We start from the raw sequence: 27,797 nt of genomic DNA, 5'->3' as shown, positions 1-27,797 counted from the left end.
CATGTTAGGAGGTTTAGGATTAATACAAATGGTGTTTGAGAAGCACAAGAATGACATTTATTCCAAGTGGGGGCACTATTTATTTATTTATTATTTTATTTTATTTTATTTTATTTTTTAAGATTTTATTTATTTATTTGACAGAGAGATCACAAGCAGAGAGAGAGGAGGAAGCAGGCTCCCTGCTGAGCAGAGAGCCCGATGCGGGGCTCGATCCCAGGACTCTGAGATCATGACCCGAGCCGAAGGCAGCGGCTCAACCCACTGAGCCACCCAGGCGCCCCTATTTTTTATTTTTTTAATTTTAATTTTTTTTAAAGATTTTATTTATTTATTTGACAGAGAGAGATCACAAGTAGATGGAGAGGCAGGCAGAGAGAGAGAGAGAGAGAGGGAAGCAGGCACCCTGCTGAGCAGAGAGCCCGATGCGGGACTCGATCCCAGGACCCTGAGATCATGACCTGAGCCGAAGGCAGCGGCTTAATCCACTGAGCCACCCAGGCGCCCCTAATTTTTATTTTTTAAAAAACATTTTATTTGTTTATTTGACAGAGAGATCACAAGTAGGCAGAGAGGAGGGAGAAGCAGGCTCCCCACTGAGCAGAGAGCCCTATGCAGGCTCAATACCCGGACCCCAAGCCGAAGGTAGAGGCTTAACCCACTGAGCCACCCAGGTGCCCCGGGACTATTTATTTATTTATTTATTTATTTTTTTAAAGATTTTATTTATTTATTTGTCATAGAGAGAAGCGAGAGTGAGCACAGGCAGACAGAATGGCAGGCAGAGGCAGAGGGAGAAGCAGGCTCGCCGCCAAGCAAGGAGCCCGATGTGGGACTCAATCCCAGGACGCTGGGATCATGACCTGAGCCGAAGGCAGCTGCTTAACCAACTGAGCCACCCAGGCGTCCCTATTTATTTTTAAATTAATAAATTAGAGGGGCGCCTGGGTGGCTCAGTGGGTTAAAGCCTCTGCCTTCAGCTCAAGTCATGATCCCAGGGTCCTGGGATCAAGCCCCGAATCAGGATCTCTGCTCAGCAGGGAGCCTGCTTCCCCCCACCGCCCCGCCTGCCTCTCTGCCTACTTGTGATCTCTGTCAAATAAATAAATAAAATCTTTTAAAAAAATAAATTAATAAATTAGAGAGAGAGAGCAGGAGCAAGGGGGAGAAGCAGAGGGAGGGAGAATTTTTTTTTTTAGATTTTTATTTAATTGAGAGAGAGAGAGGAGAGGGATAAGCAGACTCCATGTTGAGCACAGAGCCCAGCTTGGAGCTCATTCCCATGACCTGAGCCAAAATCAAAATTTGGAGGCTCAAAGGACTGACCCACCTTGGAGTCCTGAGAGAATCTGAAGCCGGCTCCACGCCCAGAACAGAGCGAATGCAGGGCTTGATCTCGACCCTGAGATCATGACCTAAGACAACATCAAGAGTCAGAGAGAGAGATCACAGAGAGATGCTCAACTGATTGATCCACTCAGGTGCCCCCAAGAAAGACTATATATAATTATGTACATGTTTAATGTGAAAAAATACATATGGGGGGGACTTCCAGTTTCAGTTCTGATATATAAAGAGTTTGGAAGTTGTCACCCATGTCCTTATAAGGAAAAACTTGAACAAACTGAAAATCAGTGACTTGAATGAGTTTTCTTGGAGCCATCAGAGAATTCAGGCTGCAGGGCAAGCTGTCACCTCAGAATCTGGAGACAGGAAAACACAGAGAATCACAGATGAGATCAGCTTACCTGGGACAGAAGCTCCTGGAGCCATAAACTGGTAGATGAGTAAAACAGTAACTGAAGAATTGCCAGGGGCTGGGTGTGGACTAGCTTGGGGCAGGAAACTCCTATTGGCTGTGGCCTTACAAAGGCCCCCCACATTCTAGTAGATTTTACTTCTAGAAACCCCACTAAGTTCTCATTATGAAAAGCCAAGAAGAAACACTTGTGTTTCTGGCAGGGGGGAGGGAAAAGTGACCGTTTTGATATATGCACAGAGTGTTCTCCATGACAAAGCCCTCTTCAGCAGGGTAAGTAGACCTTAACAGAGCTTTATCTGACTCTGGGGGAAGGAAATTACCCAAATTCAGCCCCCCTCTAGCCTTCCTGTCACACCTAAAGGGAAAAATGCTGAGAGGCACTTGTGAAAGTCACACTCAGGGACACGGACCCCTTAAAAAACTGAGGTTTAGTATAGGATTTAGAATAAGATTATACCCCTCACCGTGCCAACAGGGCTAAAAAATAACAGTGGACTATAGCTGAAAGAGCAGCAAAGGTACAGATTCTATTTAAGAAGGAGTTTCCGGGGAAGATAAAACAAGGACGTGAGAGGCCATGAAAGCCTCCAACACCTACAGCTGCAACAAACATGAGAAACAGTCCAACTCCTAGCCAGATTAACACCAAACCACACACTGGACACCTACTTATCTCCTATTACCCAATACATGATGTCAGGCTTTCAACAAAAATTTGTAAGGCATACTAAGTTTCAAGGCAAGAAAAAGCCCTCTTCAGCAGGATAAGTAGACCTTAACTGCTACTATCAGAGTAGATCTAAAAAACAAGACCCAGGGGTGCCTGAGTGGCTCAGTAGATTAAGCCTCTGCCTTCGGCTCAGGTCATGATCCCAGAGTCCTGGGATGGAGCCCCACATCGGGCTCTCTGCTCAGCAGGGAGCCTGCCTCCTCTTCTCTCTCTGCCTGCCTCTTTGCCTACTTGTGATCTCTCTTTGTCAAATAAATAAAATCTTAAAAAAAAAAACCAAAAACAAAACCCAAGACCCAATTGTATGTTGTCTAAAAGAAGTCCACTATAAATATAAAGATTTAAGTTAAAAGTAAAGTGATACCCTGAAAACACTAATAAAAAGTAACCTGGAGTAGCTGTATTAATGTCAGATTTCAGAAGAAGGAAAATGATCAGAGATAAAGAGGAGCATTATGTAAAGATAAAGAAGTTAATTCTCCAAGTAGACTTAACAGTCTTTTTTTTTTTTTTAAGATTTTATTTATTTATTTGTCAGAGAGAGAGAGATCACCAGTAGGCAGAGAGGCAGGCAGAGACAGAGGGAGAAGCAGGTTCCCCGCCGAGCAAAGAGCCCGATATGGGACTTGATCCCAGGATGCCAGGATCATGACCAGAGCCAAAGGCAGCAGCTTAACCAACTGAGCCACCCAGGCATCCCTAGACTTAACAGTCTTAAACACCTATGCACTTGACAACAGTGTGTCAAAATATGTGAGGCAAAAACTGACAGAAATTCAAGGAGAGACAGATAAACCCACTATTGCTTCAAGAGACTCGAACACTCCTCTTTCGGTAATGAATAGATCCAGAAGGCAGAAAATCAGTAAGGATCTAGTTGACCTGAACAGCACTGTAAGTCAACTTGGTCTGCTCAACATCTATAGAACATTTCGTCTAACAACAGCAGAATATACATTCTTCTCAGGCTCACGTGAACACTCACCAAGATAAACCGTATTCTGGGCCATAAACCATACATGAAGGAATTTTTGAAAAGACATATATACAAAGCAACATTCTCAGATCACATGAAATTATTTATTTATTTTTGAAAGATTTTATTTATTTGAGAAAGAGAACACAAGAGAGTGAGCGAGCGGGCAAGCATGAGCAGGGGTGAGGGAGAGGGATAAGCAGACCCCCTGCTGATGCAGGGGCTCAGCCCCAGGAATCCGGGATCATGATCTGAGCCAAAGGCAGATGCTCAACGGACTGAGCCACCCAGGTGCCCCAGAGCACATGAATTGAAACGAGAAACCAACTACAGAAAGCTTGTAAACCCCAAATATCTGGAGATTAACAAGACTCTTTATTTATTTTTTTTTTTAAGATTTTTTTTTTTTTTTTTTTTTTTTTTTTTTTTTTTTGACAGAGAGATCTCAAGCAGGCAGAGAGGCAGGCAGAGAGAGAGAAGGAAGCAGGCTCCCCGAGAGAGCAGAGAGCCCGATGCAGGGCTCGATCCCAGGACTCCGAGATCATGACCTGAGCCGAAGGCAGCGGCTTAACCCACTGAGCCACACAGGCGCCCCAACAAGACTCTTTAAATAACATACTAGTCAAAAAAGAGCCTGCAAGAAGAACTTAGAACATATTTTGAACTAAATGAAAATGAAAATACAACTTACCAAAATTTGGGGATGCAGTAAAATCAGTGCTTAGCAGGGCATTTACAACATTAAACGCATGTTCTAGAAAAGAAGACCTAAAGTCAATGACCTAAGCTTCCCTCTTAGGCAACTAAAGAACAGCAATTTATGCCTAAAACAAGCAAAGAAAAAAAAAAAATAGAGCAGCAATCAGTGAAATTGGAAACGAGAAAACAATCGAGAAAAAGCAATGAAAGCGAAAGCTGTTTCTTTGAAAAGATAAAATACATTGTGAATTCTTAAACATTAGCTTTGGTGATTTTGACTGCAAATACGAATCAGAAACTCATTTGGAAGGTAATATGAGGGGCGCCTGGGTGGCTCTCCCTCTGCTCTTCCTCCCTTCCTGCTCACTCACGCTCTTTTTAAATAAATAAATAAAGTATCTTTAAAAAATGTACCATGAGGGGTGCCTGGGTGGCTCAGTGGATTAAAGCTTCTGTCTTCAGCTCAGGTCATGATCCCAGGGTCCTGGGTTCGAACCCCACATCGGGCTCTCTGCTCAGCAGGGAGCCTGCTTCCCCCTCTCTCTCTCTGCCTGCCTCTCTGCCTCCTTGTGATCTCTGTCAAATAAATAAAATCTAAAAAAAAAAAAAAAAGTAACATGAGCTATAAGAGAAAATCATCTGGATTTTTTAACATTTAGTCTTGCCCTTAATATTTTAGTGGACAGTAAATGGATACTCTCAGTTTTATTATTTTTTCATTTTTTTTTTAAAGGAAGCTCTGCACCCAATGTGGGGCTTGAACTCATGACCCTGACATGCTCCACTGACTGACCCAGCCAGGTGCCCTCTCTGGTTGGTCAGTGTAGTCATGCCTTTTTATTTAATTTTTTAATTTGAATATAGTTGACAATGTAACGTTAGTCTCGGGTCCATAAGAGTGATTTTGACTTGTCTGTATGCTATGCTGTGCTCACAGGTGTTAGCTACCTCTGTCACTATACAGAACTATTACAATATCAGTTATGTCTTTGCAATTATCTGTCTTTGCTGAACCTAAAATTAGGACATTACACATCTAAGAACAAATATACCCTTAACGTCTTAAGTGCTACAAAGTTCTTCAAAGTTCTGTGAAAAACAACTATCTCCGTTATCTTGACTATTCACTTAACAAAGCTTCCATTTTCTGATGTACTTTCCACAGTTACGTATTTATTCTGCTGGGTGTCCCTTTACCACCACGCTCGCGGACTCTTTCTCCTTTGCCATCAGTCAGTAGATGCACAGGAAGGAAGTAGTGGACAAACTGACCTCAGGAGCTCCCTCAAGGCAAGGTCTACTTAAAGACGGAACCAGACGGTATTATGTTGAGCGAAATAAGTCAATGAGAGAAAGACAATTATCGTTAAGATCTCTCTGTTATGAGGAATTTGAGATTCAGGGCGGTGGGGTATAGGGGTTAGGGAATGAAACAAGATGGGATCCAAAGGGAGACAAACCATAAGAGACTCTTAATCTAAGGAAACAAACTGAGGGTTGCTGGGGTGGGGGTGCAGGGAGGGGTAGGGTGGTTGGGTGACGGACACTGGGGAGGGTATGTGCTATGGTGAGTGCTGTGACATGTGAAAGCTTGATGATTCACAGACCTGCACCCCTGGGGCAAATAAAACATTATATGTTAATTTAAAAAAAAAAAAAAGATGGCAACACAGTTCATTCCATATACCAGGAATGGAATAAACATTTGTGGAATGAATGCCACATGTTTTCCTACAAAAAAGCCAGAGATACCAATAAGCTGTGCTGTATTTAAAGTAAACTTTAGGGGCATCTGGGTGGCTCAGTGGGTTAATCCTCTGTCTTCAGCTCAGGTCATGATCTCAGGATCCTGGGATCAAGCCCTGCATCGGGCTCTCTGCTCAGCAGGAAGCCTGCTTTCCCCTCTCTCTCTGCCTGCCTCTCTGCCCACTTGTGATCTCTCTGTCAAATAAATAAATAAAATCTTAAACAAAAAACAAAAAACAACTTTAGGGATCTGCTTCTCCCTGATCCTCCCCCTACCCAGCCCTGTCATGTTTTCCCCCTGGGTGGGGGTGGAATCTAAAAATTAGTAAACTGTATCTTGTGGGATTTGGGCAGAATAAGGGAAGAGGATTAAAAGTACAAACTTCCAGGTATTAAATAAGTAAGACCTGTGGGTAAAATGTACAGCATAGGAAACATAGTTGATAATATGTAACTACTTTGTATTGTGACAGATGGTAGGTAGGTGTTATCAAGGTGATCACTTTGTCATGTATATAAATGTTGAAGCACTGTATTTTACACTTGAAACTAATACTGTATGTCAACTGCACTTCAATTAAAAAAATAGACTATATCTAATTTTGAAAGATTTTCACTGTTTAAAGATACTCACATTCTGACTTCCTCCTAATTAATGCACAGAGACCCTGCTCTAAGAGGCCAAGATGGCCCAGCAACAAAGCTGTTAATAAAAAGAAAAACAAGTAAGACAAAAATCTCAGCCCCATCACAGTTGTCTTACCACCCCCACACAACCTGAATTTCTGGTTTATGCTAACCAGTCACATAATCCTCATTCTCATGCCCTGAAACCTCAATTTATATTCCATAGATTTGGAATTTATAATCTAGAGGTTGCACTGAGGATTAGCTTCTGCAATATTTAAAGAGAGAAAATTCCAGAGTGTGATTGGAACTGCCTAAGGAAAACTTCAAGCATTCTGAAATATTTCAAAATCTATTAATGATATTTATGTGCTCCCATAGCAAAAATACTTACTCCAATCTCCATAAAACTTAATAGTCTAATAAGCTTTTCAAAATCATATTTAATTAACTTTCCTCCCATATTCCCAATTTTACACATTAAACTGTAACACTTAAGACAAATTTGCCATCATACTGATGACGTGCAATAAAGGAAGGATCTTTAGAACTTTGCTATCCAATATTGTAGTCATTGGTCCCATGTGGCTATTGAGCACAGGAGATGTGGCTGGTCCTAGTTGAGATCTGTTTTAAGTATGAAATACACACTGGATGTTAAAGACTCAGTACAAAAAGGGGAATGTATTTAGCTTTAATTATCTTTTTTTTTTAATTTTTATTTTTAAGTAATCTCTATACCTAAATGTGGGGCTAGAACTCACAACCCCGAGATCGAGAGTCACATGTTCCACTGACTGAGCCAGCAAAGTGCCCCTGTTTTTAGCTTTTTTATTTTTTTAAAAGATTTTATTTATTCATTTGACAGAGAGAGAGATCACAAGTAGGCAGAGAGGCAGGCAAGAGAGAGAGGGGGAAGCGGGCTCCCCACCAAGCAGAGAGCCCGTCTTGATCCCAAGACCCGGAGATCGTGACCCGAGCCGAAGGCAGAGGCTAACCCACTGAGCCACCCAGGCACCCTGTTTTTAGCTTTTAATATTAATTACATGTTGAAGTGATATTTGGGATATATTGGTTTAAGTAAAAGACACAAAGTTAATCTCACTTGTCTCTTTTTAAATTATTTTTTTTAAGTAATCTTTATACCCAATGTAGGGCATGAACCCAAGACCCCAAGATTGAGAGTCACAGGCTCTACCAGCTAAGACAGGTGCCCCTTTTTACTTTTTTAACGGAAGTATAGATGACACACAATGTTATATTAGCTTCCAGCATACAACATAGTATTCCGAGAAGTCTATACCTTATGCTGTGCTCATTAGAGTAGCTCCCATCTGTTACCATACAATGCTATTACAGTATCATTGACTACACTCCCTAGACTGTGCCTTTTATTCCCATGACTTATTCCTTCCATAAAACCTGAAGCCTATTATCTCCCACACCCCTCCTCCCATTGTCTATCCACTACCCTCCCCCCCCAACTATCAGTTTATTCTCTGAATGTATGGGTCTGTTTCTGCTTTTAGTTTTAGTTGTTTTTTTTTTTTTAGATTCCACACATAAGTGAAATCATACAGTATTTGTCTTTCTTCGTCTGATTTATTTCCCTAGCATTATACCCTCTAAATACCCATTTGTTATAAATGGTAAGAGCTCATCTTTTTTTATAGCTGAGCAATAGTCCATTGTGTCTTTATCCCTTCATCTATCAATGGATCTTTTTACTATCTTAATACAGCTACTACAAAATTCTGAATTACATATGAACAGATATTATATTTCTCTTGGACGGCATTGTTCTAAAGCAACATTCGGAGCTCCTGACACAATAGGAGGTATACATTAGAAGGTAAGGGTCTTGAATAACGTCTCCCATTATAGGTCCCTTTGCATCTCTTTTACATACTGGTCACTTTCCCAGAGTCTTCAGCACAGATGGAGAAGCTGCCACACAAAGTGATCCCTGTACTCATGCTAGACCTCCAAACCATATGGACTCTAGCCATCCGTGCTTTTCATAGTTGCTGCTTTCATTAGAAGCCACAGTGTGCGCCACCCAAGGAACATTTTTTTTTTTTTTTTAAGATATTATTTGAGTGAGAGTGCTAGAGGGATCACAGAGGGAAAGGGCGCAGACTCATCTGATGAGCAGGGAGCCCGATGCAGGGCTTGATCCCAGGACCCTGGGATCATGACCTGAGCTGAAGGCAGAAGCTTAACCAACTGAACCACCCAGGTGCCCCAAGAAGGAACATTTTTATTTAAAGCAGTTACAACTTTTGAGGGGATGATTTTCCCAAGACAGGGTTGACTAAATCTTTGGAGGAGGTATCCAGATCAAAGCAAGGACAGAGAGAAGGAAAACAGGACCATAGGTGGTCCCAGAGAAGACCAGAAAATGGAAGCAAGTTTAAGGAATACTCTTAAGATGATTTATTTCAAGAGGGACTCCTAAATCACCAATATGAGCTCTGGATCTAATTGCAAGGTCATCCAACTTGCACATGTTGAACATGTACAATGTGCCCTTAGTCATTAGGACCACTGGGTGTCACACCTGGTCGACAGACTCCTGTGTAGCTCAGGTGATTGGTGTGTGACATCTAGAGTGGTGCCATTCTGGACAGCCACCACCACCCATACATGGCAATGGAGCAGTACAACTGTGGGTAGCTGAAAAGCTCCATTATAAATTTGATTTAACTTAAAAAAATTTGTTGGGGGAGGACCTGGGAGGCTGTCAGTTAAACATCTGCCTTCAGCTCAGGTCATGATCCCAGGGTCCTGGCATCGAGACCCGCAACGGGCTCCCTGCTCAGCAGGGCATCTGCTTCTCCCTCGCCCTTCGCCTGCTGCTCCCCCTGCTTATGCTCTTGGTCTATCTATCTCTCTGTGGAATAAATAATAACACCTTAAAACTTTTTTTAGTTAAATTAAGTTAACCACCTTTGGCTGGTGGCTGCTGCACTGGCCACTGTGTCTGCAGCCTTGCTTCCCCAAGTGCCGTGTGCAGACTAGCAACACAGGACCCTCCGGAAGTTTGTCAGAACTGCAAAGTATTTCCGACTCCACTCGCAGTTCCCGAAGTACACCCACAGTGTACAAGACTGCCAGGGGGTTCCCACGCACATTCAAGTTTGGAAAGCCCTGACTTAGAGTAGGGGGTCTTATTTAAAGTCATGTAAAAGTTAGCCTATCTATGTATGTGTAGATACATAGGTGTACACCCACCAGGGGTGTGTGGGTGTGTCTATACACACTTGCTCTCTTTCCTTCCCCATAAGGCAACATCCATACTTTTTCCTTCAATTTTTCAATTCATGATCCAAAACTGAGATGTTTTAGCCTATAGGAATATGGCCCTATAAATCAGGAAGGCAGATTTCCCTGATCAGACAGAACTGTGCTGTAATCCTTGGCTCTGTAGCCACACCCTTCAGCCTGTGGGGGCAGAACCCGGACCTTCACAGCTTGGAGCTCGTCCCCCGTGCTGTCACTTCCTCACGGTGGCAGCGCCAGGGCACTGTCTCTGCCTCCGAATACCGCACACACACACATCCGTACAGACTGGAAGTAACACACACACACACACACCCTATTGTGTAACACACATACAAAGAGATCTTTTTTTTTTAAAGATTTTATTTATTTATTTGACAGAGAGAGATCACAAGTAGACAGAGAGAGAGAGAGAGAGGGAAGCAGGCTCCCTGCCGAGCAGAGAGCCCAATGCGGGACTCGATCCCAGGACCCTGAGATCATGACCTGAGCCAAAGGCAGCGGCTTAACCCACTGAGCCACTCAGGCGCCCCCAAAGAGATCTTTATTAGTGCAAGCTTGGCCACAAAAAGCATCCTGGTAAAAATGGCAGCTTGTGCTCGTTTGCACTGTGTGGCACAGCTGGTCAAGTTTTAAGTACGTGTGCTACTGCGGATGCTAAGTTTTTGGCTGGACTCAAGTCGGAAGTATTCTTTTATTAGTGTGATTAGAGGCTGTTTAGTTACTCTCTGCAACATGAAACCATGAGCAGAAACAGGTGATAATATGCGTTGATTATTTAGCTTCTTAATTAACAGTGCTGTTTATATCATAAAAAATAAGGGTCTTTTATTATTTCTGTTAGGCAAAAACTGAGAACAGAAGGTATTTGTACATGGAGGACGAGGCTCACAGAAATGTGTCCCCTTTGTGAACAGCAACAAAACGTCCTGACGTCGATGCTAAGGCAATGATTTATTCCAAGCCGGCAAGTCCCGGGGTTAGATGGGCGGTCCCAGGGTCTCAAGGCAGCGCGAAGACTCAGCCTTGAATCCTCTTTCCCAGTGGTGTTTACCAGGAAACACGCACAAGCTGGCAGGGGGCTAATGCAGCAGGCAAACGAACTCATGCCACAGGGCTGTAAGTATTCCCCAGATGAAGACCATGTTTCTAAGTTTAGCCTTTTCCCCCCCTAGTAACGTAAATTTATAAATGCAGAGCTACTGGAGGCACCTGCATTAGGCAGTTAGGTCCCCTGCGGGAGTCCTTTTCCACTCATCAGTCTGACGAAGGAAAGTAACTTGCTAGCGCTGGAAAGCACCAACAGTCCAACATACATTTAACAAATTGGGCTTTTGTAGGCCAGAAGATTCTGTAGAAACTAGCCAGCTGAGAGGGTTCTTTCCCATGAGATCTCTAATCCTTTCTCACCTCTGCAGTGTGATGGACGCCACTAATACACAAGGGCTGAAAACCAGTTCTCAAGTCTTCCACTGCCAGACACGGGACACGTCACCCACACCGCCATGGGGAGATGTTCCTGGTAGGGAAGCTCTTTTCCGTTCCTCTCTCCAGAAAGCATGCTGGGAAGCAAGTGAAGGATGCCTCGGGAAGAATAACCCTGAATCCAGTCTAACTGGTCCAACCGCCGTAGAGCCTGACATGCAACTAGGGTATCCTTGTGATATCTCACACCCGCGCAGGACACCTCTTTGTGTGGACACCATCTCTGAGGACCCCTCATTCACTTCGTTCCTTGCCCTCAGTCTGGGCCAAGGTTCTCATTTGCGCTCGGTTTTAGAGAATTTATTTGATTAACATATAACTAGTAGAAAGGAGTTTTAAAAAATATTTATTATACTCTGTTCTAGAAATGGTAGAAAATAAAAATCGGTGCACTGACGTCACACACACCCTTGGCAAGGCCCGCGTAGCCTCTCACGCCAGAGACAAGTTTCACACAATGCCAGAAACGCAAACACCTATGAGGCAGGTGACAGAGGCCGATGCTGCTGATTGGAGGAGCCCTTGTGAAGGTTTAAAGTTTTCTTCTCTGCTGTCACTTATTTTGGGGCAAATAACCAGTCCAGTGGAAGGAGTTCTGAACATAAAAGGCACCTGGAGTAAAAATCAGACCTTGACTAATAAAAATCGCTCCATGTGTTTACCTTGAGGAAAAAAAAGCCCTATCAACCCAACCTTCCGCAAGGCGATGAGAAAATAAACGCAAAGCTATAGCAACGGAAAGATCTCTCAGCACTTGCCTCAACCTGGTGCAGGAGTGAGATGATGACACAGTCACGTGTGTGTCTACAGACCTGGCGATGTTTTATCATCATTTCAATAAGCACGAGTACTGTACTTGTAGTAATAGCTGGGGGGCGGGGTGCTACTTATTCATAGTCAAGATTTGTTGCCTTTTCTCTTAAAATGCATCACTGAGTACTCCATTCATGGATACGTTAAAAGTTCATGTTGTCCATTAAGAATGTAGCAAAAACCTAAAACTGCACTTTAAACCAAAGTCCTTTTTAAATTATTATAAAGCCAGGAAAGCTGACATTTTACTATGATTTAAGCACCTGAAATATATTCTGATCAATTTATATCCTCTGAGCTAGAATTAGGATCCTCAGGATTTGTGTATGTGTACAAATACTGCAAATTAAGCTAATAAAAACCTGAAAAAATACAAATAATCTTTAACTACAAAGATCTAAAGTTCTCCTATGGGTCTGTACTAAGAGAAAAGGGAAGAGGGAGCCGGCGAACACTCGTGCGTCTTCTAACCCTGGGGGAAAGGACTCAGCGGAGCCAGGTGGTGTTCAGCTGGGTCTGGTTCTTGATGCTGGTATCCATTTTTAGCACTTCGCGAATGGCCATGGTAGCGTAGGTAGAGGGAGGGAGAGAAAAATCCATCTTCAGAGCTCTGTATTTGCCTTCTGCCAGGCAAGAGAGAAGAGAACAGTCAGAAAAGGCAGGCAGTGGCAGACAGACCGGGGCGAGTCCTAGCGTCTGTACAGAAAGAAAACCACCTCACTCCTTTCCTCAGGCGCTACTTCCCGTGGGGCCTCAGAGAATAAAACGTGGAAGTGAGACCTGGCAGTATGGGATCCAGCTGAATCCCTATGGTGATTCTACCTGGAACCTTCATAAAAAGGGCAGGAGACACAAAAGCAATAGGGTGGAAACAGACAAAGGAATGGTGGGAAAACTTGGACGATGACAAGGCAAATTTCATGTGTTAGACTCCGTTCCTGGACTTTGACTCACCTGTGTTAACTTGGGGGGACGTGGGGAGGCGGTGGAGGAAATATTCGATCACCTAACACCACAACCTTCCGTAACGTTCCTTCATTCTCAGCAAAATCTACCGTTTTAATTATTAAGGTATAACCATGAAACTAAGATGACAAAACACAAAATAGAAGTCACTGAGCTGGTGGAAGGTGGTGGTGATTGTAAGAGTTTTTTTCTTTCTTTCTTTTCAAAGGCTTTATTCATTTATTTGAGAGAGACAGAGAAAGAGCACAAGGAGTGTTAGCAGCAGGCAGAGGGAGGAGCAGATTCCCAGCCGAGCAGGGAGACCAACTCAGGGCTCGATCCCTGGACCCTGGGATCATGACCCGAGCCGAAGGCAGACACTTAACTGACTGAGCCACCCCAGGCACCCCAAGAGTTTCTGTTTTGTTTTTTAAAGATTTTATTTGACAGAGAGAGAGAAAGAGTGAGTATAAGCAAGGGGAGGGGCAGGCAGAGGGAGAAGCAGGCTCCCAGCCGAGCAGGGAGCCCGATGTGGGGCTCGAACCCAGGACACTGCGATCATGACCTGAACCAAAGGCAGATGCTTAACCTACTGAACCACCTAGGTGCCCCCAACATTTTTTTCTTTATGTTTTGGATCAAGAAAACATTTCACAATTGACACAGAACTGACGGCTGAGTAAACTTACCAGAAGCAAACACTGGTGGTGGTTTCCCTTCCAGGTTGTCCACATCTGTGTTGAAGAGTGGGATTTTAGGATCATCGTACGCAACGACTTCCCTTCAAAACACAGAACAGAAGTGTGAATGTGCACTGCCATAAACGGTTATTAAGCTGCTCATTGCCATTTGCTTAGAAAGAAAAACACATAGGCCTGCTGGAAGTAATTCTGGGTGGAACTATTCGGTAACAGGATAGGACCAGATCTTTCATGAGTATTGCCTTTACATCACTATATGGTAAGGTGACAAAGGATGCCAGCCTCTGTAAAAAAAAAAAAAAAAAAAAAAAAAAATACAATATATTTCCTTGGGACAGAAATTCTTTTTATATGTAACTGATAGGTAGTAAACTTCACTTTGCACAGATGCGAAATGAATTAATAATGGCATTTATGTTTTCTCCAGAGTGGTTTTTACTACTAACACTGTGGTTACTCACGAGGAACTGTTCTCTGGAGTGGGGAGGACCAAGTCCAACCCTGCCAACCTTACCCCACAACCCAGGAAGAGGAGGGAAGACAGGAAGGGAGAAGGAGATGGAGAGAGGAAAGAGAACTTTCTGGCAATGGACAACTGACTCAAGATCCAATTTTAAAAATTATCAAATAAAGCTTTAGTTCACATTAGGTACTAAAATATTTTAAATGAGGGACGCCTGGGTGGCTCAGTTGGTTGGACGACTGCCTTTGGCTCAGGTCATGATCCTGGAGTCCCGGGATCGAGTCCCGCATCGGGCTTCCAGCTCCACGGGGAGTCTGCTTCTCTCTCTGACCTTCTCCTCACTCATGCTCTCTCTCACTGTCTCTCTCTCTCAAATAAATAAATAAAATCTTAAAAAAAAAAAATATTTTAAATGAGTTAATACATATATACTTTTTTCTCTTTAGAAACTGTTATTAAATGTTATTAAACTGTTATTAAAACAAATAGATCAGGGGCACCTGGGTGGCTCAGTGGGTTAAAGCCTCTGCCTTCGGCTCAGGTCGTGATCCCGGGGTCCTGGGATCGAGCCCCGCATCGGGCTCTCTGCTCAGCAGGGAGCCTGCTTCCCTTCCCCTCTCTCTCTGCCTGCCTCTCTGCCTACTTGTGATCTCTGTCTGCCAAATAAATAAATAAAATCTTTAAAAAAAAAAAAAAAAACAAATAGATCAGTGTTTGGAACTGACAGCTAATTCTGAATAAAGGTAGCTTGTTCAGGGATAGCTCTGGTAAGCAAATCTCAATGTTTAAAAGATTTCTTTCTGGGGCACCTGGGTGGCTCAGTGGGTTAAAGCCTCTGCCTTCAGCTCGGGTCATGATCCCAGGGTCCTGGGATCAAGCCCCGCGTCGGGCTCTCTGCTCAGTGGGGAGCCTGCTTCCCTTCCTCTCTCTCTGCCTGCCTTTCTGCCTACTTGTGATCTCTGTCAAATAAATAAAATAAAATAATACTTAAAAAAAAATAAAATAAAAGATTTCTTTCTTTTTATTTGGGGGGGGGGCGGGGAAGAGCCTCAAGCAGACTCTGGAGCCAGATGCAAGGCTCAATGTCACCACCCTGAGATCATGACCTGAGCTAAAACCGAGCTGGATGCTTAACTAACTGAGCCACCCGGTGCCCCAACAAATCTCAATTTTTTATTAATAGGGAAAAGTTTATTCTCCGCACATTTCTTCAATGATTTAGCAAGGTCAATAAAATGTTAACTTTAACACTTTCACTCATTTGTTTCCCGATGATTTGAAAAATCCCAAGTAATAGCAATAATAATAGTAATAACAGCAAGTAGCACTTCTACACCAGGTCGTAAATGATGGAACATATATAGGAGATGCAAAAGCTTTCAGTCTCACATAATTCAGTTCTGTATCATTCCAGACGGTCACTCACCAACTGACATTCTGAGGACGAATAATGATCTTTCGGTAGGCCCCTGATAAGGAATAATCTCGAATTTTGTGTCTCATGTTGTCAATATCCAGGTTGTCTGCTGTGAGCATTTCCCTGTAGGCTTCGCTGACTATAAAATACAAAAAGTTAGTTGGAATGCAGCATGCCAGCAAGCTACCTTCAGTTAGACTATGAAGAGAGTAACGTGTACATTCAGTTAGATCGTCCTAACAAAACCAGAAATCCCTCTAATGTATAATCCAGCCTGTCCTCTGGAATCGAAATTTAGGGACTTACTCCCACGTCTAGGAGTCTGCAGCTTAGTTTGGACCAACTTGTAAGTTATCTCTTGCGAGCAGCCACAGTATCTGGGCATAGGTTCTTAAGCTAACTACAAAAGCATTTCCTCCGAAGTTGTTAACCTACAATTTATACATGCTCAGAGCTGGAAGAGACCACGCACATGGCCTCAGACTCTTTCTAGAAGAAGGCAGATATAAGTTATATATATAAGAGACCTGGGAAAACCATATGGGCTCAGCCTCACACCTGATGTGGGAATACCCGAGAGAGGCCGTCATCCAGCCTTGCTTGCATGTGGCCAGTTACTGGTCACCAATTCCTTGTGAGAAACACAATTGTTAGAAAGCCCCTTATTCCGGGCTGTAATCTGTCTTCTTAGAACTTCCGCTGATTGCTTTGGAACACAGAGGATTCACTGCCCTCACGTACTCACGAGTACTGGCCCTTTAAGCCGTTTCTTCTCTAGGTCACACACCTGTTCCTTCAACTGTCCCTCCTCTGCCGTTTCTGTACTCCCCACAAAACACTCAATCGGCCTCAGAGTAGCAGTCTGATGCTAGTAAGAACTCCAGATACTTTACGTAGACTACTATCAAACTAGGCCTTTACAAGAATACTATTTACATTAAACCCTATTCAATACCTTCTGCAGTTCTTTTCAAAAAACTTATTTTTCATACAATTAGTATTAACCATTCTGGGTAAAAGAATCTGCAAACATGATAAACAGGTTTCTTGATTCAAGTTATTCATAAAAAATGCCGGGTAGACCAGCGTGAAGGAAAGACTCCCTCACAACACACCTATGAGACAATAGGGATCCCTACACTGAGCACAGCTGGACACCGCGTGCGCGTGTGTTACCCATCCATGCGCCCGACCTGCCACCCATGCAGTCTGTGAGCCCCTGTCCTGGCCACAAGGTTTCCATGAACGGCCTGGTCAAAGGCTGTGCTGAATTTATGTCTTAACTGGCATTAGCCCATAATTCTGATCCTGAGAGGTACAAGAAAGAAGAAAAGAATGTTCACTTTTTCTTTCTTGGAAAGAGAGCAAGTGTGGGTCTGAGCATCTTAAGTGCTTTCCTTCTCACTAGTTCCCAGTGTCAGTGTGTCCTCAGGGCCTCCTCGTCTCTGTTCCTGCCCCTCAGCAAAGTCAGCCTCGGAAGTATGAGGAGCACAGCAGTTTGACTGTGTCAACCAACATGGAAGTGGCAGATGACTAACTTTTTTAAGTATCTGCATTGTCAAAGAAGGGTGTTATTATTGAATCATTCTCTAACTTGTACAATTTCAAGGAACAGAACAGGAAAACCATTCTGGTCCCTTGACAGAAAAGATGGTTCTCATTTGTTGGTTCAAGGAGGCGCCCAACGTGGGGCCTGAACTCATGACCCTGAGATCAAGACCGGAGCTGCAATCAAGAGTCAGATGCTAATCAGCTGCGCCACCCAGGTGCTCCAAGAGAAAAGTTTTTTTTTGTTTTGTTTTTTTTTAAAAGATTATTTATTTGTTTTGACAGAGAGAGAGAGAGATCACAAGTAGGCAGAGAGGCAGGCAGAGAGAGAGGAGGAAGCAGGCTCCCCGCTGAGCAGAGAGCCCGATGCGGGGCTCCATCCCAGGACCCTGAGATCATGACCTGAGCCGAAGGCAGCGGCTTAGCCCACTGAGCCACCCAGGCGCCCCTACATAATTTTTTTTAAAAAAGGATAGGCTGTAACATCAATAATATTCAGAGGCCAGTGGTTGGAGAATGCTATTTATTGATCCTGCCCAAGGAGGGCGTGAATCCTCTTTTTCATCGGGTACCTTGTGATGTCTGAGAGGCAATCTGTTAGGGTGCTGTTTGCAAAAAGGTTTTTTTTTTTACAAGAAATAACCTCCCACAGACCAGTTCTGGCTAAGGGTAAACTTCCAGGGTCAGATCCATCAAGCTGGTCCCATGCTCAGAGTTGCCTTCTTTTTTCCAATTTCTGAATCCCTGAAGAATGAAAGTTCCAGTCCACAACCCCCAACCCTAATCCATGAAGATAAGGGAAGTAATTCCTAACAGCCTATGGGGAATGGGAAATAAGGGTAGTGAATGCTCACTTTTCACTCCATAAGCTTCTGTGCTTGTTGACTTTTAAAACACAGTAAGCAGGTATTATTTACATGGTGTCAAAGAAAAAAGGCTGAAGGAAGGTAAAGTTGAACAATCCATTCACTTTCTCAATGACTTTTTCCAAAGCCTTCCTATCCTTTATAAGAATTAGTGGATTTCAGAAATTTAAATGATGCCACTAATAACAGCAACACTAGGAACAATAATACCAACACTACTACAACTACCCCATTACCGCTGCCACCACCACCACCATTTTGCTTCTCAATTTAATTATCCAGGGGGGCCTGGCTAGAGTAATCAGTAGATTAAGGGATTCTTGATCTTGGGGTTGTAAGTTTGAGCCCCATGTTGGGTATAAGAGACTTCTTAAAAATAAAAAAATTAATTTATCTATCTCAATACATCCCTTCCTGGGGGACTTTATATGTAAATATGATTTATAAATGCCTGAAATTGAAACATTTTCAAGTCTGATGGAAATCAAAGTTCTAAAATTCTATTTCAAGTACTGATTATTTTTCCCTCCTCTCTCTACTCTTCACAGCCAATGGCTTAAATACGTCAAACTTTGAACTGTTTTCCCCAAACAGGGAACTTACTTTTATGCTTTGGGTAGATAACATCAAAACCTGGCAAGGGCATTACCACATCATGGATGGAGTAATTATTAACATCTTCTTCATCGATGTAGGTGGCTGTAGCTGCAAGTTCACAAAAAGAGAAATTGAGAAAAATTGTGAAAATAGGTAATATTTTCATGAGCCTGAGCTTCTAAAATTATACACATCTAAGAAGTCAAAAGGGCAAGTTGACATGGCTGAGTGGCCTACAAAGCTTAAGAAATGAAGTTAGGGATCTTTTTGTCTTTTCTGCTCTACCCAAGAAATAAAAATCATGGACTGAGAACAAGTGGGAAGCGAAAAAAAAATTTCTCAGTTGCACCCTCAATTTTTTAGAATTTTTTTTTAAATGATCAGCTCCTGTGAAGTGTGTAAACCTGGCAATTCACAGACCTGTACCCCTGGGAATAAAAATATATGTTTATAAAAAATAAAAATTAAAAAAAAAATGATCAGCTCCTTTATAAACAACACTATAAAATACCATCTAGAATGCTATCATCAATGGATGCATTTTGCTAAGAGAATAATTTTATTTATTTATTTATTTATTTATTTATTTATTAAAGATTTTATTTATTTATTTGACAGAGATCACAAGTAGGCAGAGAGGCAGGCAGAGATAGAGGAAGGAAAGCCAGGCTCCCTGCTGAGGAGAGAGTCCGATGTGGGACTCGATCCCAGGACCCTGGGATCATGACCTGAGCTGAAGGCGGCGGCTTAACCCACTGAGCCACCCAGGCGCCCTAAGAGAATAATTTTAAAAAATCCACCTGCATTTAGAGAATGAAATGTAATGGCACATGGGACATCAAAATACACTGGATGTAATCAACACTAAATGAGGTTAAAAACTACTAATTTAGGATAATCAACATTTCTCAACAGAAACCTGGATCTATCAGGCATACATGCAGATGAGCAGGCTATTTCTGCAGATAGTAGAAGGACAGGTGGGTATGCCAGAAGGAAGTGGACTATGGAAACAGACAAACCTTGATTCTGAATCCCTGCCTTTTCTTTCTTTTTTTTTTTTAAAGATTTTATTTATTTATTTGACAGACAGAGATCACAAGTAGGCAGAGAGGGTGGGGGAAGCAGGCTCCCTGTTGAGCAGAGAGCCTAATGCGGGGCTCAATCCCAGGACCCTGAGATCATGACCCAAGCCAAAAGCAGAGGCTTTAACCCACTGAGCCACCCAGGCGCCCCTGCTTTTCTTTCTTTAACCAGCCATGGAACCCTGTGAACCTCGTCTGAAGAACAGAGAGAATACTTCACAGAATACTATGAACTTTAAACCAGAAAATGCAGACAAAGGGCTTAGCACAAGGCCTGGCCCGTAGTGAGAGGGATTGGCATCAGAGGGGATCATCTGTGTGTCTTCTGAATGCTGTGGGCACAGGGTATGCACTAAATATCTGTTATATCATGGCCCGTATGTAAAGCGGGCTCCAGCTGAGTGTTGACTTAAAGAAACTCTTTGAAACTGGCAGACAACAGCTGAGAGGCCAAGGTATGTCCAGAAGTAGAGAGGAGTAACTGCAAGACCCAGATTACAGTTTGGAAAAAGATTTAAGGCAACACTGAGTCCAAATCTTATTCTAGCTGAGAAATAGCCCAGAGACCCAGAGAGAGTTAGGTACTTATTCAAATTGGAGATTACTCCTTTGACAGAGAGAGAGACAGAGAGCACAAGCAGGGGGAATGGCAGGCAGAGGGAGAGGAAGAGGGACTCCCCACTGAGCCGGGAGCCCGATGCAGGGCTCGATCCCAGGACTGCAGGATCATGACCTGAGCCAAAGGCAGACACTTAACGGACTGAGCCACCCAGGCATCCCTAACTGGATATATATTTTCATTAAAGACACAGGTCCAAACTGTTCAATCTGAGTTTACAACGTCTTTCCATTTCAACTTTACCAGACATCTCTCTCTCTTTAGTGGCCAGGCTGCATTTTAAGCACAAACAGCTAAGCCTAGTTGGATGGAATGAGGATATCTGCCTTTTTACCTCCTTTGAGAACAAGGTCCCCTGGAACAGGCTTCAGTCCATACTCTTCTATTCTCTTGCTTACCATGTTATTCCACACATAGCTTTGATAGCTATGAATATACATCAGGCGATTATTTCTTGGTATCTGGAAGGAAGAAAAAAATGGGCAAGGAAAAAAAAATACACATTCTGAGTATTAGAAGTACTGTACTTTCCAAGACATCTCATTTGTTTAGTGGTGACCCTAGGATAAGCAGCCCATATGCTGAATGGATAGAAACAGTGGGTGACACACAGCAACCAGTGTGAGGGACAGAGCCCCTGTGCCTACGAGTGCTCAGTCGCTCCGATTTCAGCAGCTGCCAGGCATTCATGCAACGAAGGCAACTCTGGGAGACCCTATACCCTGATTCAAAGACACAGCGCTCCTACTGCAGAAACTGACACGTCACTTACAGAGCAGACCATGCTTCCTTCCTGATTAATTCCATGGAAGGAGAAAACCTGAAGGAACGGACAACTAATTTAATGCAGCAAAAAAGCTGTTTTGTTTCCCTGGGGAAGAGCAGAAAAGACTGAAGGTGAAGAGTTAAACTTTGGTCTCTTCTGGGTTACAGGTATCCGAATGCTAGCACAAGCCATGCGTGCCAAGATGGGACCCACTGCTGAACCACCACGAAGAAACCAAACTAAAATGTGATCATTTAGACCACTCCTCGTGCAGCCTCTTACTTAGGTAGGTCACAGGGCTGATGCTGGAGAATGACCAAGAAATGAACTCTAACATGGTCTGTGAATTTCTGAAGTACCAAGATGGTTAACTTAAATTTCCTTGTGGATAATATCTTCCATTTCAATGCTCTTCTCATGCCCTCAACGTTAACAGTTACTGCCAACATTTCCTGCACCCACCCTCCACCCCCATCACCGTTCAGGGCACAAACAAGGATCACTCTGGTCACCTGCCACTCAGAGATCACCAAAGGATCCTTATTTACCTTCTGCTCTCTCAAAATTTAGTAAAATATTTAAAGAAAAAATTTAAAAAGCATTAAGCCACCTCAAGTCATTCGCCTGACTTCACAAATAGGACTCACTATGCCAAACGCAGAGACTATATTCTTCATTCCATATTTTGAAAGTCCTCGAAGCAGCTGCCCTTCCACACACCTTTTGACAGGAAGTTTTCTGAGGGCAGCGGCTGGGTCTTTGGTCTTTGCCCACTCTTCTCTGCACTTAACCAAGTAGCCCTTTTCGGCTGGGGGGAAGAAAAGCTGTGATTAAAATAAATTATTGACAGGCAGATTTCTGTAACTTAATGTGCTGCTGAGAGGACACAAAATTAGAAAAGGCTCTCTGTGCTTCAGGTACTCTGAACAGCTTCTGCTCACCTGAGAACAGCCACCAGAACGTGACAAGACAGGACAGGCAGAGCGCACTGAACCAGCCGGCTCTGTCCACCTTCCGCCACCCCAGGATTTAAACACCATTACTGTTCCATGATAATGGCTGAGTCACAACACAAAACCCAGGTAGGCCTTTCTTCCTTCTCCTTCTCTACTGGGTGGGTAAATTTAAGAGGCCACTCTCCTTAAAATTAGACAACTTTATCTCTCTTAATTTGGAAACGATTACACAAAGGGCATACCTGTTTTGATAATTTGTACAGGTTTTTTTTTTTTTTTTTTTTAAAGAGGCCTATGCCCAGCACAGAACCCAAAGTGGGGCTCAAACTCACGACCCTGAGATCAAGACTGCGCTGAAATCAAGAGTCAGACCCTTAACTGACTGAGCCACCCAGGCGCCCTAGTACAGTAGCACTTAAATCTTTTTTTCATACAGTATGAATGTAGAGGTACTTTCTGGGAAGTTCTTGACAAACTCTTTAAACTAAAAATCCTCAACATTTTTTGGCCCAGTTTTTACATTCTATCACGCTATGCTTAAAAATTAACCACAAGTGAAATGTGTCTGCATTCCTGAATGTTCAGAGATTTAGCAGAGCACAGGGAAAAGGAAATACATGTATTCATTTATGAATGAATAAATTAGATGAGCTAAACTGCTGAAAACAGGATATGTTATAAATCTCACATATATATATATACAGAATTTGTGAAAAAATGAATTATCCTTTTATTTTACTATAAAAACAATCTTGAAAATTCTGAAATAACCACCCCCAGTATGCACACATACTTTTTATTCAAAGCAATTCCACGAATACTTAACAAAATATTCTATTTCTTTCATTAACATGAATTTTATTCATACCTCCAGAACGGGGTTTCAATATTAAATCCATGACTTCAGTCCAGGAATTCTGCAGGATAGCTCTAAAATTAAACATCATTTATTTTACTTAATTTTGCAGTAAGATGTATTATATATGTCAAAATCTGTGCAGTCACAAATCATGTTAACTGTCTATATCTTATTAAATGCAAAAGTGAGCTGGAAAACTAATATAATGATAAAGGTTTCAAACGTAAATGCCAAAAGAACTTAAAAATGAGAGAACAAAATGAAGAGCATGTTCACTCATTAACATTCAGTATCACCCTCAGTTTTAAAATGCTAATAGTATAAATACTACCAACTCATCAAGCTGTTATACATGGTATTACATGTATAAATCAAAGTTAAGCCTTTCTGCACTTGAAACTTCTCAAGAAATTTCTCCTCCTTGTTAATACCTTTTTGCCTAGACAAACAGAATAAATAACACTTTATCCTTCCTTACTATTCTTGCGAAAATGGAAATACCTTTATTTTTACTGATTATAATATATGCTTCTTAAAAATTAAATAGTATGTAAGAAAGGTTACCTGTTATCTAACACTATCTAAATCAACACTTTAGAGAGTATTTTTCATAACTTAAAAAAAAATTTTTTTTAGAAGATTTGAGAGAGAGAGAGAGCAACAGAAAGTGAGAGGCAACGAGCGATGGGGCTGGGGGAGTGGACAGGGAAGGGAAGGGGCAGAGGGAGAAGCAGATTCCCCACTGAGCAGCGAGCCCCAAGTGGGACTTGATCCCAGGACTCTGGGATCATAACCTGACCCAAAGGCAGACGCTTAATTGACTAAGTCACCAAGGAGCCCCATTAAAGATTTTATTTTTAAGTAACCTCTATATTCAATGTGGGGGTAGAACTCACAACCCCAAGATTAAGAGTCACACGCTCCACTGACTGAACCAACCAGGTGCCTCCATGATGTTTTTGATAAATCTGTAAGCATATCCAATTTTTCCTTTAACTTTTATTCCATTATATGTTGCCATACAAAAATTCTATTTTGGGTGTCTTACCTAAATTCTTCCAGTTAAGATTTCTGGTGTTGGGAATCATGCTTAGAAAGGCCTTCCCTAGTGGCACCTGGGTCAGTTAAGTGCCCAAATCTTGGTTTTGGCTCAAGTCATGATCTTATGATCCCATGACTGTGGGGTTGAGCTCCATAGGGAGTCCCAAGTCAGGCTCCATGCTCAGTGGGGAGTCTGCTTGAGATTCTGTCCTCCTCCTCCACGCACCCCGCCTACTCACTTTTTCCCTCTCTCTAAAACTAAATCTTTAAAAGAAGAAAGGCTTTCCCCACCAAAAGGATACCGAAATCCCTTCTACTAATTTTTGTTTTTAGTTAATTGGGATTTTTATTTTTCATATTTAAGAAACCTATATGGCATATTTTTGCATATTAAACTGTATAAAATGCTGTTTGGTATCCAATGATATGATCATATCGATTTTTTATCTACTAATGTGATTAATTACGTAACAGACTCCTACTGCTGGCCATCCTAGCAGTCCTGGAAGAAGCCATGCTCTATCAGTCCTTCAATATTCTCCTGGATGACACATTATGCAACTGGCTAGACTATCCACAACACCTCCAGAGAGAGCGGAGAATGAGTTCAGGATGAGGCACTGGTCGGTCAGGTGGCATAGAAGATGTCTGTGTTCAAAAACCTGTGACCTGGCTGGCCCCTTGATTTTGTAAATAGGTTTCTTGCAAAACACCTGTGCTCCTCCCTGACGCATCATATGTAACTCCTTCCACACTGTTCCACACTCAGCAGAGCTGAGCACCTGCTATGAACACTCCTTGGCCCACCAAGCCCAAGACATTTACTACTTGGCCCTTCACAGAAAAAGTCTGCCAATGCATGGTATACTACCACGTTTCTTAAGATGCTGCCACATACACAAAAGTTCACTACCTAGTGCCATATGAAATATGTGCAGATTTCACTTACAAGAGGCCATTCTATCTGGTCCTCTACACATTAAGATGTTTCCTACTTTTCTTACGTTACCCTTTCTTTCTTCCAACCTTTTTTTTTTTTTTTAAAGATTATTTATTTATTTATTTAACAGACAGAGATCACAAGTAGGCAGAGAGGCAGGCAGAGAGAGAGGGGGAAGCAGGCTCCCCGCCGAGCAGGGAGCCTGATGCGGGGCTTGATCCCAGGATCCTGAGATCAAGACCCAAGTCGAAGGCAGAGGCTTTAACCCACTGAGCCACCCAGGAGCTCCCCCCTTTTTTAATTGTATATAAAACGCAAAACATAAAACTCTTAATTTTAGCCATTTTTAAAGTGTAAAGTTCTACGCCACTGAGTGCATTCACACCGTAACCATCAGGACGACCTGCCCCCAGAACTTTCACATCTTCCTCAACTGAAACTCTGTACACATCAAATAAGTTCTGTCTCTTGGCAACCACTGCTCCACTTCATGTATGAATCTAACTATTCGAGGTACCTCAGGTAAGAGGATTTACACAGTTTTTGTCCTTTTGTGCCCGGCTTATTTCATTTAGCATCAAAGTCTTCAAGGTCTATGCATGTTGTAGCACATGTTGGAGTCTCTTTCCTGTCAAAGCTGAAGATACTCCACTGTATCGATCTAACATGTCTTGGATCCATTCACCTGTTCAAATGGACACTATTGCTTCCACCTTTTGGCTGCTGTGAATACTGCTCTTAAAAACATGGGTGTGTGGGGCGCCTGAATGGCTCGGTGGGTTAAAGCCTCTGCCTTCGGCTCAGGTCATGATCCCAGGGTCCTGGGATCGAGCCCCACATTGGGCTCTCTGCTCAGCGGGGAGCCTGCTTCCTCCTCTCTCTCTGCCAGCTTCTCTGCCTCCTTGTGATTCCTGTCTGTAAAATAAGTAAATAAATCTTAAAAAAAAAAAAAAAAAAAAAAACCCATGGGTGTGTAAATACTTGCTGAGTGTTCATGTTCAATTCTTTTGGGTAGATAATAAAAAATGGAATTTATGGATTATATGGTGATTCTACATTTGATGTTGTGAAGAATTACTGTATCATTTTCCATAGCAGCAGGCCCATTTTATATTCCCATCAGCAATGCACAAGGGTTCCCATTTTCCCACATCTTCACCAACAATTTATTTTTTTAAATAATGGTCTAATGGGTATAAAAAATTAGCTCATTATGGTTTTGATTTGTATTTCCTTAATGATTGGTAATCTTGATTGTAATCTTTTCGTTATTAGTTTATGAGTCATTTGCATTTCTTCTTTATGAAAGGTCTATTCAAGTTCTTTGTCAATTTTTAATCAAGTTGTTTTGTTATTGTTGAGTTGTAAGGAACTCTATATGTTTTGGACATTAACCCCTCAACAGATAACCTGCAAATATTTTCTCCCATTCTGTGGACTGCTTTCTTATTCTGTTGATAGTGTCCTTTCTACACAGATATTTTTAATTTTATGGAACCCAACCTATTGTTAGATCCAAGAAATTGGCAATCAAATGTCATGAGGTTTTCCCCTAATTTTATAACTGTAGTGGTTCAGGTCTTGGATCTATTTTTAGTTAATTTTTGTGAATGGTGTGAGACAACTTGTAATGGTGTTAAGGGTCCAACTTCACTTTTTTTTATGTGTATATCCAATTTCCCCAACATAATCTGTTGAAAAGACTGTCCTCTCCCCCCTGGTCTCATTACCCTTGTCAAAAATCATTTGACCATATATGCAAGGATTTATTCCACTTAAAAAAAATAATAAAAACAGTTTTACTGGGATATAATTCATATATCCATATAATTCATCTATTTAAGTGCACAATTCAATGCTTTTGGTATAATCACAGAATTGTTTACATTACACAATCATTCTGGAACATTTTTAGCACCCAAAAAGAAATCCTACACCCATCAGCAGTCACTCTCCACTACCCCTCCCCAAACGTAGGCAACCACTAATCAGCTTTCTGTCTCTATGTATTTGCCTATTCTGAATATTTCATATATATGAATCCTACAATATCTTGCCTTTTGTGACTAGCTTCTTTCACTTAGCATGTTTTCAAGGTCCATCCACGTAGTCGGAGTCAGTACTCCATTCTCTTTCATCGTTGAATAATATTCCATGTGATGTATGGATACATCACATTTTGTTTAACCATTTATCAGTTGATGGGACATCTGCGTTGTTTCCATTATTTTTGGCTGCTATAAACATTGGTGTAAATTTCTGTGTAAACACGTTTTCAATTCCTGAGTATACACCTAGGAGTGCAATAGCTAAGTTGTATGACTGAACCTTCTGGGGACTAGCCAGGCTCTTATCCAAAATGGCTGTACCGGTTTACATTTCTACCAGCAGCACGTGAGGGTTCCAATGTCTCCACATCCTCACCAACACTTGCTATCGTCTGTCTTTGTGATGTTAGCTATCATAGTGGATATGAAGTGATAGCTCACTGTGGTTCTAAACTGCTTTTCCCTGGGGCGCCTGGGTGGCTCAGTGGGTTAAAGTTTCTGCCTTCAGCTCAGGTCATGATCCCAGGGTCCTGGGATCGAGCCCTACATCGGGCTCTCTGCTCAGCAGGGAACCTGCTTCCCCCTCTCTCTCCGCCTGCCTCTCTGCCTACTTGTGATCTCTGTAAAATAAATAAATAAAATCTTAAAAAAAAAAATCTTAGAAAAAAAAATTTATTTAAGTAATCTCTACACCTAAATGTGGAGCTTGAACTCATGACCCAGGGATCAAGAGTTGCACGTTCTTCCAACTGAGCTAGCCAGGCGTCCCTTTTAAAGTTTTTTTTTTTTTTAAAGTTTATTTATTTAGTGATCTCTACACCCAACA

At 42.2% G+C, this 27,797-nt stretch overlaps 1 protein-coding gene across 1 annotated transcript in view; it reads right to left on the bottom strand.

Annotated features, from left to right (window-relative positions):
• Positions 1-11,636: 11,636 nt before the first annotated feature.
• PUS7 (pseudouridine synthase 7) overlaps positions 11,637-27,797 on the bottom strand; it is a 57,214-nt gene continuing 41,053 nt past the window's right edge. The window contains exons 10-16 of the mRNA XM_047695131.1: positions 22,952-23,013; positions 21,775-21,935; positions 20,696-20,822; positions 18,664-18,765; positions 15,656-15,785; positions 13,755-13,846; positions 11,637-12,743 (exon numbers count right to left, since the gene is read on the bottom strand). Coding sequence (XP_047551087.1) covers positions 12,607-12,743; positions 13,755-13,846; positions 15,656-15,785; positions 18,664-18,765; positions 20,696-20,822; positions 21,775-21,935; positions 22,952-23,013 — 811 coding nt within the window. The 3' untranslated portion in view covers positions 11,637-12,606. The remainder of the gene's footprint in view (positions 12,744-13,754; positions 13,847-15,655; positions 15,786-18,663; positions 18,766-20,695; positions 20,823-21,774; positions 21,936-22,951; positions 23,014-27,797) is intronic.

This window comes from Lutra lutra, chromosome 11 (assembly GCF_902655055.1).
Source record: "Lutra lutra chromosome 11, mLutLut1.2, whole genome shotgun sequence".
Classification (NCBI taxonomy): Eukaryota; Metazoa; Chordata; class Mammalia; order Carnivora; family Mustelidae; genus Lutra; species Lutra lutra.
Note: the sequence above shows the minus strand (reverse complement) of the source record. Positions and strands in the feature narration are given on the sequence as shown.